General features: G+C 36.5%; 1 protein-coding gene across 1 annotated transcript in view; it reads left to right on the forward strand.

The window, feature by feature from the left end:
* DNAH9 (dynein axonemal heavy chain 9) overlaps nt 1-15835 on the forward strand; it is an 858849-nt gene that overhangs the window by 145671 nt on the left and 697343 nt on the right. Inside the window, exon 11 of the mRNA XM_044675179.1 lies at nt 6965-7033. Coding sequence (XP_044531114.1) covers nt 6965-7033 — 69 coding nt within the window. The remainder of the gene's footprint in view (nt 1-6964; nt 7034-15835) is intronic.

Consider the following 15835-nt stretch of genomic DNA (forward strand, 5'->3'; position numbering starts at 1 on the left):
TCGAATTGCCCAATTCTAGCCTTTAGAGACTGGTTTTCCTTTTCAATCTGGTCATTTCTGGTCTTTGATTTACTTGCCTCACTTTATAATTGTGAAATTCTGCCTTTTAAACTGTTATTTTCTTCCCAGATCTCTTCCATCTTATATTTGAACTCTTTGAGACCTTGTGACCCATTTGCATTTTTGGGGGAAGGTTTGAATATGATTACTTGTTTGTTCTCCTCTACTCTTTGCTCTGTTGTCTGGATTTTTTCTGTGTAGAAGTTGTTGAGTATTAAAGGTTTCTTCTTGATCTTTCTCTTCTGGGGTTCCTGATTCTGGCTTGCCATTTTTAGCCCAGTGCCCTTTCAGCTTTATCCTCATGCCTAGTGTCTGTCTGTGCTCTTTCGGCTCATGAGGTCTCACATCTAGTTGTTCTCAGGGTCAATTCTCCTGGTGGTCCCCTTGCTTGTTCTTCTGCCTGAAGCTCCTTTAATGGTCTCACAGAGCTGCTTCCACAGTCATGCACCCCTGTGCACTGGGTCCCCACTCAAGATCCGAGCCTGCGCACCAGATCCATCTCCACACTGGCTCTCAGGATCTGTGTCCATGCCTGAGCTCAGGGTCTATGTTCAAAGTCTGTGTGTTCTTTAGTCTCTTTGGGTCTTAAGTCTCGCTGCTCTCAGGAGGAGGCCCTTGTGATGCTTGGTAGCTGCCAATGACTTAATGGGTGCCCCAAACTTGCTCTAAGTCTTTTGCACTGACTTTGGCATTGTAGGTGGTGTGGGGTGGTAGAGGGGGCTGCTCAGCTCACCTTTTTGTGAGAACCGTTTCACCCCTTTATAGCATGGAAATGCTCCAATTCCATGTGCCTTCAATGCTGAGCCCTCTTGTGGGGTCCCTTTCCTTCATCTGGATTTGTTTTTATGTCTTTCTGAGGAGTCCTTTATGCATGGGTTAGGAGAGATCTAGCTTCTTTTTTACTCTGCTGCCATCTTAAACCCTGCTGAATCAGGAATAATCTCTTTTAAGAGTACCTTGGCAACAAAAAACTGCTGTGACTCAGGCACTAGGAAACACTTCCAACCATCTGGTCAGCTAATCCACTATGACTATACAAAATTTGTAATGTCTAGCCTTTGGTATAGTGATAAAGTTGATTTGAAGATGTTCAAAAGGTGTGTAAGCCAAAGGGTGTCCATCAAATGCTTTGCCATGAAAGGCATGTTGGTTATAAGTTTGAAAGGTGGGGCAAGCTGCACACACTTTAGGGGCTATAGTAGTTATACCAGGGGCTAGCCATACTCTTTTAACAGAGTCTACAATGCCCTGGGTGCCAAAGTGACCTTTTTTGAGAAAAAAAAAGCATATTTGGTGATGAAAACTTTTAGGGAGTAGGGGATTTACCTTCAGATGACACTCATACTCCATTGATCTATTTTGCTTTAAACATTTGTTTCCATTTTTCTACTTCCCATTCATTGTAAGAAAGGGATAAAGTTGAATCATTACTAGTTGCCAAAGTTAAAATTAATTCAGATCCAAGCTTTTCTGTAGTATCTGCCTGGTCGTTTCCTCTAGAGACAGTGTCAGTTCCAACTGTATGGCAGACCATACAGACTTCAGGTACCTGGAGAGCAGAAATAATTTCATTAATTATTTCGGCATTTGCAATACATTTTCCAGGTGAGGTTAAAAAATCCCTTTGGAGCCAAAGCATGCCCATTACATAACATATTCCAAAGGCATATCTAGAGTCCATGTAAATTATTACCTTCTTATCTTTGGCAATTATACACACATATTTTAGAGCTTTCAGTTCTGCACCTTGAGCACTTATATTTGAGGACAGTGAAGCTGACCACACTGTGGCAAATTCTGTGACTACCGCAGCTTCAGTGTAATATATGCCGTTCCTTATGAAAGAATAACCATCAGTGAATAGAACTAAGTCTGGATTGTCTAAAGGAGTGTCCAGGAGATTATCTTGAGGCTTTTCAGCCATGCACACTAAAGATTCAGACAGGGGAACTCATTTTACCAATTCAGTTTTCTCTCAGAAAGATTTATTTTTATTTTATGTAATTGCTTGATGAATTTATGTAAATCTTTGATGAATTCAAGTCATCAGTGTTATAAGGAAATGTTATAAAGAAGAGAGGATTTGAGCAGGTGAGCAGGGTCTGCAAGGAATAGATGTGGATGCAAGGAAGAGATTCTAAAATGTGGGAGTAGAGGTTGAGGCAGTTGCCTGGGGGTTTTAGCTGAATCTTTCTCTGGTTTTGATCTAGAGGGACTGACTGTTTATCCTTGGTGACTGTTTCTACTTTGACTTCTCATCCTACCAGTTATCTATTGGAGCCTTGCTGTTGTTAACTGTATTCACCTGTAATCCTGACCATCTGACCTGATTTGTAAGATCAAGTCTGGTTCCTTTCTGGATCCAGGACCTTTCCCTTTGCCCTGGCTTGCCTCACTGCCTAAAATGCCATCAAAAGGGGGTTTGGTTTAGTGCAGCTTTAGCTAGAGTAGGACTGAGGATCTTTTAGGTCAGAGAGTCTAGACTTAGTGTAGGAAATTACTTTGAAGACTTCCCGTGAGGGAACAACTTTAGATCTGGGGTTTTAGTTAGAGACATAAACATTAGTGTTACCCAAATTCCTCCTAACCTTTCCCTTTTAATTAAATCAACTTTTATTTACTGTCTTAATGGTCTGTGTGTATTACTTCAGGACAGGCTTTGCCTGGACTGGGTCTGTTAGCCCACAGTCAACCTACTGATACTGGCCCAATTCAATCTCATTCACAAAACCCTCTCCCTTTTTAAAACACCAGATAAACTACATCTTCAAGTTATGAAGTAATTATATGTGATTGCTAATCCATGTCAATAATATTTTAAAGATTATGAAAGACACTTCCAGAGGTGGAACCAAGATGGAGGAGTAACGAGGGCAGCAGCTCACTTTTTCACCATGAACATCCTCTCTGATCAAGAGTAAAATATCACCACAAAATGAATACAGGAGTGAAAGAACCAAAGAGACAGAGGGAAACAACCTTCAAAAAAAGGTTCCAAACTTAAGTCTAAGCTAAGTCAGACCATGAGATATTGTGGGGCAAAAAGAGGTCCAAAACCAACTAACACCCCTTAAAATTGCAAACCTGTGGAGAAGTCTGGAGTCCCAGCCCAAGACAATCTGGCCTCAAGGAGGTCAATTCCCATGGGCTCCGAGTGAAGCTAGGAATCCCAGTCTGGGCTTGGGGTGAGGACATAGTCAACAGTTTGGGGTGAGGACATAGTTCTCAGCGAGAGCCTCCCTGGGATCTTTTTGTCCAAAACTAAGGGTAAAGCTCCATAACAGGGCAATCAAGGGTGTGCCTGATTGAATCAAGAGCTCCTTGAAACCAAAACCATGAGCCTAAACCTGGGGCTAGACTCTGATCAGCACCTGGCCTGATCAAGTTCAGACTGAGATCAAAAGCTTGCACCCAAGCCTGAGGAAACTCTTTAAGCTTTCACAGCTCTCAGCCCTCAGACCATCTGGTAAACTAGTAACAACCCAGAAAATAAGCCAAAAATGACATCAAGGAAGAACTGAAATTTAAGAGGGTACCCCAACTTCCAAGAAAACAGAGCGTACCTTTAATTAGATAGGAAAAATAAGCAAAAATTCAAAAAAGCACCTAACTAAAGACTTTTTATGAAGATAAAGAGCAAGGTGCAGATACAGAAAGGCACAGTGAAATCAAAGGAAACACACCTGAAGTCCAAACGAAAAATATGAATTGGACACAGCATCTGGAAGAGATCAAAAAAGACTTCAAAACCCAGTTATTAGAGGTAGAGGAAAAGTGAGGAAGAGAAATGAAAGTGATGCAAGAAGATATAAAATTGAGGCAAAAAGAAATGAACCACTTGAAAAAGAAGAACCAAAAGCTGACAGAAGAAAAACAGAATTGACCATCTAGAAACCAATGATTTCATCAGAAATCAAGAAACAATAAAGCAGAATCAAAGGAATGAAAAAAAAACAGAGGAAAACATGAAATATCTTATTGAAAAAACGACTTAATAGATCTAGGAGAGACAATCTGAGAGTTATTGGATTACCTGAAAACAATAATGAAGAAATAATCTTGAATATCATATTACAAGAAATTATCAAAGATAACTGTTCAGAGATCCTTGAACAAGAAAATAAAAGTGAAATTGAAATAATTCACAGATCACCTACAGAAAGTAATCCTCAATTGACAACTTCCAGGAATCTTTAATAGTTAAATTCAAGAACCACCAAGTCAAGGTAAAAGTACTTCAAGCAGCCAGAAAGAAAACATTCAGATATCATGGAGCTAAAATCAGGATCACTCAGGACCTAGCAGCCTCTACATTAAAGGATTGGAAGCATGGAATATGATATTCGGAAAGATGAAAGATTTCCAGAGTGTGGGATTCATATTGCTGAGAGGGTTTCAGGCTGCAGCACAGAATTCCATAGTGCCCCCCAGAGCTCTGAGAGAGGGGGCAGTTAGAGGAAGTTGGAGTCCTGGTATAAAAAGGCAGGTCACCTGGCTTGCAGGGTTGTGGATCTTGGGTCTTGATCCTGATCTGGGTGCTGTCTCTGCAAGCTGTGTGGCTCTGAGCTAAGCCATTGAGTCTCTGACAGCCAAACCTGTTTTACTTTGGTTAGAGTACCTTTCAATAAGATCACTGTTTACCTTAGTTTAGCTTTCTAGGTTTAGAAGAAGAATATTTATAGGGTTAGAGAACAGATCAGAATTGTTAGATTCAAGGTACATTTCCCCTTTTGGGGGGAGGGGTTGTTTAATTGTTTAGGTAGTTTTCTCCTTATCTATCAACCCTAAGCCTTATTCCTCCTTCCCATTTCCTGATATCATTAAACCCTTATCAACTAGGAATAGTGTCTGGATATAGATATTTTGGGGATATACTCACAACCTCCATAATTCAAATTCATCTTATTAGTGTCCCTGAAGTTAATCCTAATCTCTGAGCCAGTGAGCTTTTAAGACAGCAAGCTTTGCCAATTCTATCCTGTGAGGAAATAATTCAGAGAAAGATATCATCATAAGGAGTTTAGCCTTTCCCCACTTACCATCTAGGCCCAGAAGTTTTCAAGCCAGATTGTCCACCATTACCAAACTGTTAATTGACTCCAACTGCTTAGTGGGAGGGGGAAGGTGAAGGAGAACTCCTCGGGTTCCTGCCTCTCCCTTCCAGTCAAGCCTGCTTGTGTCTCTCCAAAGACCTGGGATTAAGGAAACTACATTGTCTTCTACAGTTTCCCTGATCCTACAAGAGTCACCTATTCAGTGGAAAAAAAATGGTCAATCAATAAGATTTCCAAGCATTCCTGAGAAATAAACCAGACCTAAGCAAAAAATTCGAAGGTCAAATACAAGACACAAGAGAAGCCCAGAAAGATAAATAAGAAAGAGAAAATTTAAAGGACTCATTAATGTAAAAATGTCTATTAGGTCTACATGGAAAGAGGATTTCTACAATTCTCAAAAATTACTCTCAGTAGTAGAGAAGATAGAAGGAATTTACTGAGAAAGAGGGTGGAAAAGTAAGCTAATTATGATAATATGATGTAAATGATGATATATGATCATATGATATATATGTAAATGTGATGACATGGAACACTATGTATGCATGATATGTGTATGCATATGAATGACTTGTAAAAATCAATCCAGGGCTGAAAGAGAGGATTCACTAAGAGAAAAGGGAGGGAGAGAAAGAATGGGATAAATTATATAACATAAAGAGGTAAAAAAAACCAATAGAAAGGAGAGGATAAAAGTGGTGATGGGGAATGCTTAAACTTAACTCTCTTTGTAACTGGTTCAGAGAGGGAAAAATGAGTATACTCCATGGGGCATAGAATTCTATCTTATCCTACAGGGAAGTAAAAAGACAAGGGAAGTGTAGGGGCGTGGAGCAATTGAAGGGAGGAGGAACTGGGGAGTGATAAAAAGTTCCTGAGAGAAATAATGCTATCCACATTGAGAGAAAAGACTATGAGAGTAGAAACACAAAAGAAAAACATATGACATCACTTATCACTTGTTTATATGGGTATATGATTTGGGATTTTGGCTTTAAAAGATTGTTCTAGTGCAAAAATGTGTATTATGGAAATAGGTATCAAGTGATAACATTTGTACAACCCAATGGAATTGCTTGTCAGCTCTGGGAGCAGGGAAGAAAAGAAAATGAATTATGTAAACATGGAAAAATGTTTTTAAAAAATAAAAGTTTTAAATAAAGAAGAAAAGCATAGGCTCTCTATCATAGCTTATATGTTTATGTTCATTAGGACTCCATATTGGAATTCTGTCACTTATAGCTTTAACATCAAACAATATATTTAAAAAATTATCACACAAGAGCACTTGTGCTTAGAGTAAAGAGAAAAGAGACCTGATTCAAAGACCAGCTGAGATACTTAGATGAGTAAATCTTTTAACTTTTCATGAACTTCAGTTTCTTCATCTATAAAATGGGGAATAATACTTGTAAACTTACCTGGCATGGGTTGTCTTAAATGAAATGCTATAGCAAACTTTAAAGTGCTATATATTTACAACTTTTCTTTATGGATTTGTTCATTGGTAGGCCTATTGAAGTCTGCACAACTAAATTTTCTAGTGGAATGAGTATTTTAGTCTGAGGCATGGGCTTGCTTCCCTGCTTAGGGTTTCTGTTGGGAACTGCAATTAGAGTAAACTATTAACTTAGAAACATCAGAGCCACCACTAAACTACAAAACATCTCTAGTGGTCATCTGGATATACAGATGAGGAGCTAACTTACTTGGAACATTTTTGAAATCCATTAATAAATAAAGCAATTATTTACTCTGCTAACCTTTTTGAAGGTATTGTGTTTTGTAGACATTATTTCAACTTCATTAATCCTATATTGTTTCTTTCTGTTTTCCATCGTTACTAGCTGTATGGAGTCCACTGAAAGTAAAGAGGTGTTCCAAAAGTATGGAGAAATGCTTACGTTGTTAGAAAAGTAAGTAAATTTTATAGACAATTATCCTCTCCTTCCCTCTCTCTCTCAGAAGGAATTTATTAAGTATTTACATTCCCTTATTTTCCAATTTTTTGCCAACACAAAGTGTGCGGCTATAAATATTTTTGTGCAAGTCTTTTTCCTTATGATCTCTTTGGAGTATAACCCAAACAGTGCTCTGCATCAGACACACTCTTGATTGCCCTTTCCTGGAGTTTCACTCTTAGTTTTGAGCAAAAAGATCTGGGGGGCTCCCCCTGAGAACTGTGTCCCACCCCAAAATGTGGATTATATCTTCATCCCAAACCCAGACTGGGATTCTTGGCTTCACTCTGGGCCCACATGGATCAGCCCCCTCCAACCTAGATTGTCCTGGGATAAGACTCCATACTTCTCCACATGTTTGAAATTTAAAGGGGTGTGAGTTGGCTTAGACTACTATTTGTCCATGCAGGTGCTCAGATTCTGAATGTAAGCTTGGGCTGAAGTTTGGTACGTGTAAAAGCAGACATGGAGAGATATAATTGTGGTTTGGTCTTGGCTTGCTCTTCACTCACTACTATGCCTCCTGCTGGCTCTGCTCCCCTCTCACTTCAATCCTCAGATGGTCTCTGCCTATCTTTTGGGTTTTTTTTAAAATGTTGTTTCCCTTTTTCTCTTTGTTGGTTTTTTCACTCCTGTATTTGTTTTGTGATGATATTTTATTCTTGGTCAGAGAGGATTTTTGTTACTCTTCCATCTTGACTCCACCTCTGGAAGCCTATACTTCCTCTTCCATTTGTAGTCAAACTCCTTGAAAAGCCTATCTACAATAGATGCTTCCATATTTTCTCTTCTTACTCTTAACCCTTTTTAATCTGGCTTCTGACTTCATCATTCTATGCAAAATATCGTCTTCAAAGTTATAAATGATTTCTTAATTGTCAAACCCATGGCATTTTCTCAGTCCTCATTCTTCATGACCTTTGATACTGTCTTCTATCTTGGCTCTCCCACCTACCTAACAACTTCTTTTCAATCTCCTTGGCTGGATTCCCATGTAGTTTATACCCTCTAACCATAGGTGTCCCACAAGATTCTGTTCTGGATCCCCTTCTTTTGCTCTTCTATACCGATTTATTTGGTGATCCCATATGTTCTTATGGATTTAATGAGCACATCTATACTGATGATTCTCAAATCTATTTATCCTGCCTCAATCTTTGTGCTGATTTCTACTCTTATATTTCCAAACTGCCTTTCCAGTATCTAAAACTGTATATTTATTAGACATCTTAAACTCAACATGAATTCATGATCTTTCCTTCCCAACACTACCTCTCTGCTGTACTGTAGAAGGTAAACCATTCTAGTCTTTCAGGTTCACAACCTACTGCAATTCTTGATGCCTCACTATCTCTCATCTTTTAACTCCAATTGTTGCTGAGGTCATTTGATTTCTTGTTGTTGTATCCTTTGTAACATCTCCAAAAAATATCCCCTTCTCTCTTACAATATTATCACTATAGGCCTTCATCACCTTACATATGGAACATTGTAATGGCTTTCTGTTGAGTCTTCCTGCCTCAAATCTATTCTTATTTTAATTCAGCCACTGAAGTGACATTCCTAAGGTACAGGTCTGACCATGTCACCTCTCTACTCAGTAGCTTCCTAATCAAATAGAAAATACTTCATCATTTCAAGGTAGCTAGCCTCCTTCTACTTTTCATCATTTCAAGGAAGCTAGCCTCCTTCTACCTTTCCAAACTCTTTATAACTTACTCCTCAACACATACTCTTTCATCCAATGAAACTGGCCTGGGTATTCCACAAACAAGACACTTCATATTTCAGCTCTGGTCATTTTCTCTGGCTGTTTTCCCTCCCTGGAACACTGTTCCTTTTTGTCTCCATTTGCTTCCCTATCTTCTTTTAAGTTCTAACTAAAAGAGCAATTTCTAACCATTCTGAAAAGCAATTTGTAACCATGCCAAAAGGACCATAAAATCCTTGACTCAGCAATACACTACTAGATCAGTATTCCTAAGAGATCAAAGATAGGGGAAAAGGACCAAATTGTATAAAAATATTTATAGTAGCTTTTTGTGGCAGGAAAGAACTGGAAACTGAAGGAATGTCCATCAATTGAGGAATACCTAAACAAGTTGTGCTATATGACTGTAATGGAATACTGTTGTGCCATAAGAAATGACAAACATAATCAAACACAGACACAAACACTGGAAAAACATATGAAGTGATGCAAAGTGAAGTGAGGAGAACCAGAAGAATGTATGCAGTAATAGCAACAACATACAATCATCAACTGTGAATGACTTAAACTAGAATCAGCAATGTAAAGCTCGAAAGGACTCGTGATGAAAAAGTCTTTTCACCACTAATGAAAGAATTGACAGTTTAAATCCAGATTGAAGCATGCCGTTTTTCATTTTATTTCCTTCATGAGTTTTTTCTTGAATAAACAATGTGTATTTTCTTTTTCAACATAATAAACATGGAAATGTGTGTTCCATGATAGCACCTGTATAACCTATATCATAATACCTGCCTTGTTTGGGGAGCAAGGGGAGGAAGTTAGGGAGAAGACATGGATCATGAAATGTCAGAAAGCAATTTTGAAAAATTCTATCTGCATAAAATAAAAATAAAATAAATAAATATAATTTAAAAGAAACAGAAAAACCATTCACTTTAGGAAGCCCTTTCCAACATCTTTTAATTCTAGTGCCTTTGACTTTCCTATTTTTCCACTATAGAGAGTGTACATATTTGTTTGCTTGTTTGTTTTAAGATTGTGAATCACTTGAGGGGAGGGACTGCCTTTTGCCTCTTTCTTTTTCCTGGATCATTCTACTGTAAATACAAATAACATGGAAATAGATTTTGAACAATGATACATGTATAACCCAGTGGAATTGCTTGTCAGCTCCAGGAGGAGGGAGGACAGATGAGGGGGGGAAATCATTAATCATGTAACCATGGAAAAATATTCTAATTTTTTTTAAAAAGAAGAGATATAGTGTGATAGGAGGGATGAATGATCAAATGAGTGTTTCTTTTAGGATCAGAGAGATATGGGGATATTTGAAGACAGCAGGGAATGATCTAAAAGACAAAGAGACTGAAAGAAAATAAGTGATAGAGTAGAGGTAACAGAGGGGGCAATCTGTTGAAGGGGAAGGGATGGAATGGAATGACTTGAGGAAGTAAACTGGTTTGCCATGGTACTTAATAGGCAACTTCATTCAAGAAAGAAGTGAGGGAAAAGACAATCTACATTGTGGAAAAGGAGAAAAGAGGGAGCCAGGGTGAATTAATTCAATTATTTTTTGCAAAATGGGAAGCACAGTTCTCAGCCTAAAGGTTAAGAGGAGAGAAATGAAAGATTTGAGGAGGGATGAACATGTTTGGAATGGCCTCTGGGTAGTGAAGTGATGAGGGAGGTATATTAGGATTGCCTAGCAGCAATGAGGGCCTAGTTGAGGTTGCATAACATAAATTTGTAGGGGACCCAATCAGAAGGAATAGTTTCATGATTTTCTCCTTTTTTGTTCAGCAGTACATGTTTATAAGTTAAGACAGTGGATAGTAGAAATGAACTTGGCAGAGTATAATCAGAAATAAGAGGACTAAGGACTGGAGAGAAGAGAATAGTAGAGAGTTTAATTGGGTCAGCAAAAGGAAAGAATGTGAGGGAAAGAACCTATGAGAAAACTGAGGGTCAAGAAATTGATAGTCATTATGAATGAAGAGTAGGGTATGTAAGGGAAGGCACAAAGAGAGAGATGGAAAGCAAGTAGAATGTAGTCAGATGAGATTTCAGAATTTATGAATATGGCAGTAGTATATTTGTGGTTAATGGCAAGTTCAAGCATATGATCATCTTTGGATGTAGCTGAAATGGATAAAGGTCACAAGAAGTGATTAGGTTGAAGAATCAAATGGTTAGAGTGTTTGAGAGAAAATCAACATATGTTAAATTTCCCCTATCTCTTCTAGGTTGAAAGTATAGAAGCTACTCACAACCTTGATCCTACTCTGATAAGAATAAAAGTATTGGACTATTCCATTTCTTACCTGGACCAGTTTGCTCTTCCTTAGGCAGCTGGTGCTCCTTCACACCACAGGGCTCACCATATTAATGCCAGATTTAGATTACTAAAGCTCACAACTTCCATATCCAAGAGATCTACCAGCTTCAGACTCCCTGATTAATAAAGATTATAGATGTTCATGACCATGCCCACATTATTTATTTTTTTGGTTCACATTATTTTCTCAATTACATAGATCTCAGAATACAGATGAAAACATACTATTTTTCACTTTAGATTATTTCAGTTTTTACTTGAGTGTTTTGATTTTATGTGAATATTCTCTTACAACACTGAACAATATGGAAATAGGTTTTGCATGATAATGTAGGTATACTCTATATCAAATTGCTTACCATCTCTAGAAATGGTAAGAGAAAGAAGGGAGCAAGGCAATTTGGACATATGTAGAAAATTGTAATTGCACATAATTGGAAAATAAAATATCTTTTAAAAAAGAAAAATGTATAATGTAATTCATGATGATTCTATCTCCTTGGTATTTTTTTGAGAAATGGCCCCTCTTTTCCACAGGAAATGTCATCATCCTGGTTTGTTTATTGTTTATTGACTGACCATTGTTTATGAGGATGGGAATTATGTACAATAACAGTATAAAATAGGATGATTTATGATTGTGAAAAGCTTTTAATAGAGGAATTTATATTTGATTCTGAAAAATAACAAGGAACCAGTAGAGATTATTGAGTAATGTATTGAGTATACATTTTTTTTTTGCTGGACACACAAAAAATGTAAAGCAAAAAAAAAGTAAAATGTGTAGATGCAAAAAAGAACACTTGAAAAGACATGTAGTTTTTTCTTTTTTCTTTTATTTTCCCAATTACATGTAGATAAAATATTTAATAATCATTTCATGACATTTTCCAATCCATGTTCTCTCCTTCCCTTTCCTCCTCCCTCCCCTGAGGCACCAGGTAAAATGATATAAGTAATACATTTGTATTTTTTAAGTAGAAACAATAGAAATAAATGTATCTTTTCAAGACATAAGTAAGATCTATCTAAAATGAAAAGTTAGTATTTTTGATAATGACAATAATTCAGTTGCTTTTTCAGTAAAGTCAATGGGAAAGCCAAGATGTCTATCAGCATTACTATTTAAATTATATCATATCACCATTATCTTTAATTATAATGCTAGAAATAATAGCTCTAAACATAAGACAAGGTAAAGAAACCAAGGGAATAAGCATTGACAAAGAGGAAATAAAAGTATTGTCTTTTATAGATGATGTTTTTAAGAACCCTAGAGAGTCAATTAAAAATTAATTGAAAAAATATTAGCCATTGCAGGATATAAAATAAGTCATCACCATTTCTGTAAATGATAAAATTCATCAGGAAAAGCCACGAAGAGAATTCCATTTAAAATAATCACAAAATGAATAAAATACTTGGGAGTCTATACCAATTCATGTATAGGAACTACATGAATACTACCACAAAATATTCTTTAAACATATAAAAGAGACCTTATTAACTGAGGAAATAGTAATTACTCATGGGTAGGCCATGTCAATAAAATAATGACAGTTATGACAATAAAATAATACCTAAATTAATTTACTTATCCAGTGCTATTCCAATAAAACTACTGAAAGATTACTTTATTTAGATAGAAAAAAATAACAAAATTCATCTGAAGGTCAAGACTCTCAAAGGAAATAATGAAAAAAGTGAGGATGATCAGGCTTTAGAAGGACAAAATATTCAACTATATCCTAGAGTAATAATTATCAAAAATAATTTAGTACTGATTAAATAGAAAAGTTGATCAGTGGAACAGGTTAGGTTCATAGCATACAGAAACCAGGTAACCCAATATTTTATAAACCCAACAAACCCAGCAGCTGTGTCAGAGATCCATGCATGTAATTTACTCTCTTGGGCAGTTATACTTTTCCTTTGAAAACAAGTATTTATAACTTGAATTTTTGTGAATATTAATGGAGAGCAACTTAAATGACACCAAAAATTTTGTGTTAAGTGAGAATCTCAATAAATGAGTTTTTCACTGGCCATTTAACCAAGGATAAATGATATTTTGTGATAAAAAGAAGATTAATTTCATTTGTTTTATTTCTCAGAGAATGAGCTAAGAGAAAATGGCATGCAATGCTAGTGGTATTTCTTTTCATATGATTTTGCAAAGAATTTATTAGGGAGAAATCAGGTTTTACTTGCATATCACCAGCTGTAGAGCAAACATCTTAAACTAGATCCCATACCTCTGCTCCTCAAACTCAACACACTAAAAATCATCTTTTCCCCAAACCTACCCTGTTTCTGAGCTTCTTATTTCTGTCAAGGACACTATTCTCCCTGGCACATAATGCCACAACCTTGGAATCATCCTCAACTTCTCATTTGCTCACCACATATATCCAGTATGTTCCCAAATATTGTCATTTATACTTTCACATATGGGACTGTTAGGCTGCTTTCCTTAATATTTTTTTAATTCATTTTCCTGACATTCTTTAACTTTAATTCTTCCAGATGATTTTTTTTACTTTCCATTTTATTAATCTCTTCATTGATTTTTTTAAAGGATTTCTATTTTGGCATTTAATTAGAGATTTTTAATGCCAACCAGTATCTTTGCTAGGAAACCCTAAATGGGGGACAACCAGGTGGCTCTGTGGATTAAGAGCCAACCCCAGAGATGGGAGGTCATGGGTTCAAATGTGACCTCAGACATTTCCTAACTCTGTGACCCTGGACAAGTCACTTAACCCCAATTGCCTAATCCTTACCACTCTTCTACTTTGCAACCAATATATAGTATTGATTCTCATATGTAAGGTAAGAGTTTTTTTTTAATTAAAAAAAAAGAAAGAAAATCACAAATAGAATCACAAAGAGTCAGATATGATGAAAAATGACTTAACAACAACAAATATGCTTGTCTGTGTGTCTGTGTGTGTGCATGCACATGTGTGTGTATGTGTGTGTGTTTTCCCTTCTTTGAATCTAGTTAGATGTGAGTGAGATCCAAGCATTGCTTCCCCACACACACAGACACACCACACACACACTATTTTCCTCTCCATGGTAAAGGATCTTTCTTGTATCCTCTTTTATGTGAGATAATTTTCCCTATTCTTCCTCTTCTTTCCCCTATCTCTACAGTATCCCTCTTTCTTATTCTATTTTTTTACATCATCCCAACATAATCAACTCACTCCCCCATTTTCTTTCTATGTAACCTCCTTCTAACCACCCTAATAATTAAAAAGTTCTTAGCAAATACATGAATGAACTTCCCATATAGAAAGGTAAGTAAACATGTTAACCTTATGATTAAGCCCCTTATGATTTTTCTTCAAGGTTTACTTTTTTACGCTTTTCTAGAATCTTGCATTTGAAAGTCAGATATTCTCTTCTGCTCTGGTCTTTTTGTCAGGAAAGCTTGACAGTCCGCTATTTCATTAAATATAAAATTTTTCTTCTGAAGGATTATACTTAGTTTTGCTGGACTGGTGATTCTTCCTTTTCCTTCCAGAATATCATATTCCAAGTCCTCCACTTCTGTATTATGATAGCTGCTAAATCATGTGTGACCCCTAACTCTTATTCTATGGTATTTGATTGATTTCTTTCTGTCTACTTGAAGTATTTTCTTTTTCTGACCTGGAACCTCTGAAATTTGACTATAATATTCCTGGGAATTTTCATTTTATGATCTGTTTAAGGAAATGATCATTTTATTCATTATATCAGTGGATTTAGTATATTAAGGCAGTTTTCCTGGATAATTTCTTGAAATGTGATATATAGGCTCTTTTTTTGAACATGATTTTCAGTTAGTCCAATAATTCTTTTTTTAAAAAAACTTTACCTTCTATCTTGCATCAATATTAAGTATTGGTTCCAAGGCAAAAGAGTGGTAAAGGCTAGGCAACTGAGGTTAAGTGACTTGACCAGATTCTCACAATTAGGAAGTGTCTAAGGCTGCATTTGGAACCAGGATCCAGCCTCTCCAGACCTGGCTCTGAATCTACTGAGTCACTTAGCTGCTCCTTAGTCCAATATTTTTAAAATTATATCTACTTGATCTATTTTCCAAGTTAGTTTTGTCCAGTGAGATATTTAACACTTTTTCCTATTTTTGCATTATTTTGATTTTTCTTATATTTCTTGATGTCTTATGGAGTCATTAGCTTCCACTTATCTGATTCTGTTTTAAAAATGTTAAGAGTTTTTTTGAGTGAACTTTTTTTGCCTCTTTTTCCATTTAGCCAGTTCTGTTTTTTAAGATGTTATTTACTTCAGTATTTTTGTGACTCTTTTTCTATTTAGCCAGTTCTGTTTTTTTTAACATTTATTAATTATATTTTAGAAAAGTTAACATGGTTACATGATTTATGCCCTTACATTCCTTTTAACCTCCTGACCTCCCCTCTCCCCTGGCCAATATGCATTTCTACTGGTTTTAACATGTGTCATTAATCAAGACCTATTTCCAAATTGTTGATAGTTGCATTGGTGTGGTAGTATTGATCTCCAATCATGTCCTCATCAACCCATGTATTCAAGCTGTTGATTTTCTTCTGTTTTTGCTCTCCTGCAGTTCTTCCTCTGAATGTGGGTAGCACTCTTTACCATAAGTCCCCAAGAATTGTGCTGGGTCATTGCATTGCTGCTAGTTCAGAAGTCCATTACATTCTATTTTACCACA

The sequence above is a fragment of the Gracilinanus agilis genome, chromosome 4, assembly GCF_016433145.1.
Source record: "Gracilinanus agilis isolate LMUSP501 chromosome 4, AgileGrace, whole genome shotgun sequence".
Taxonomy (NCBI): domain Eukaryota; kingdom Metazoa; phylum Chordata; class Mammalia; order Didelphimorphia; family Didelphidae; genus Gracilinanus; species Gracilinanus agilis.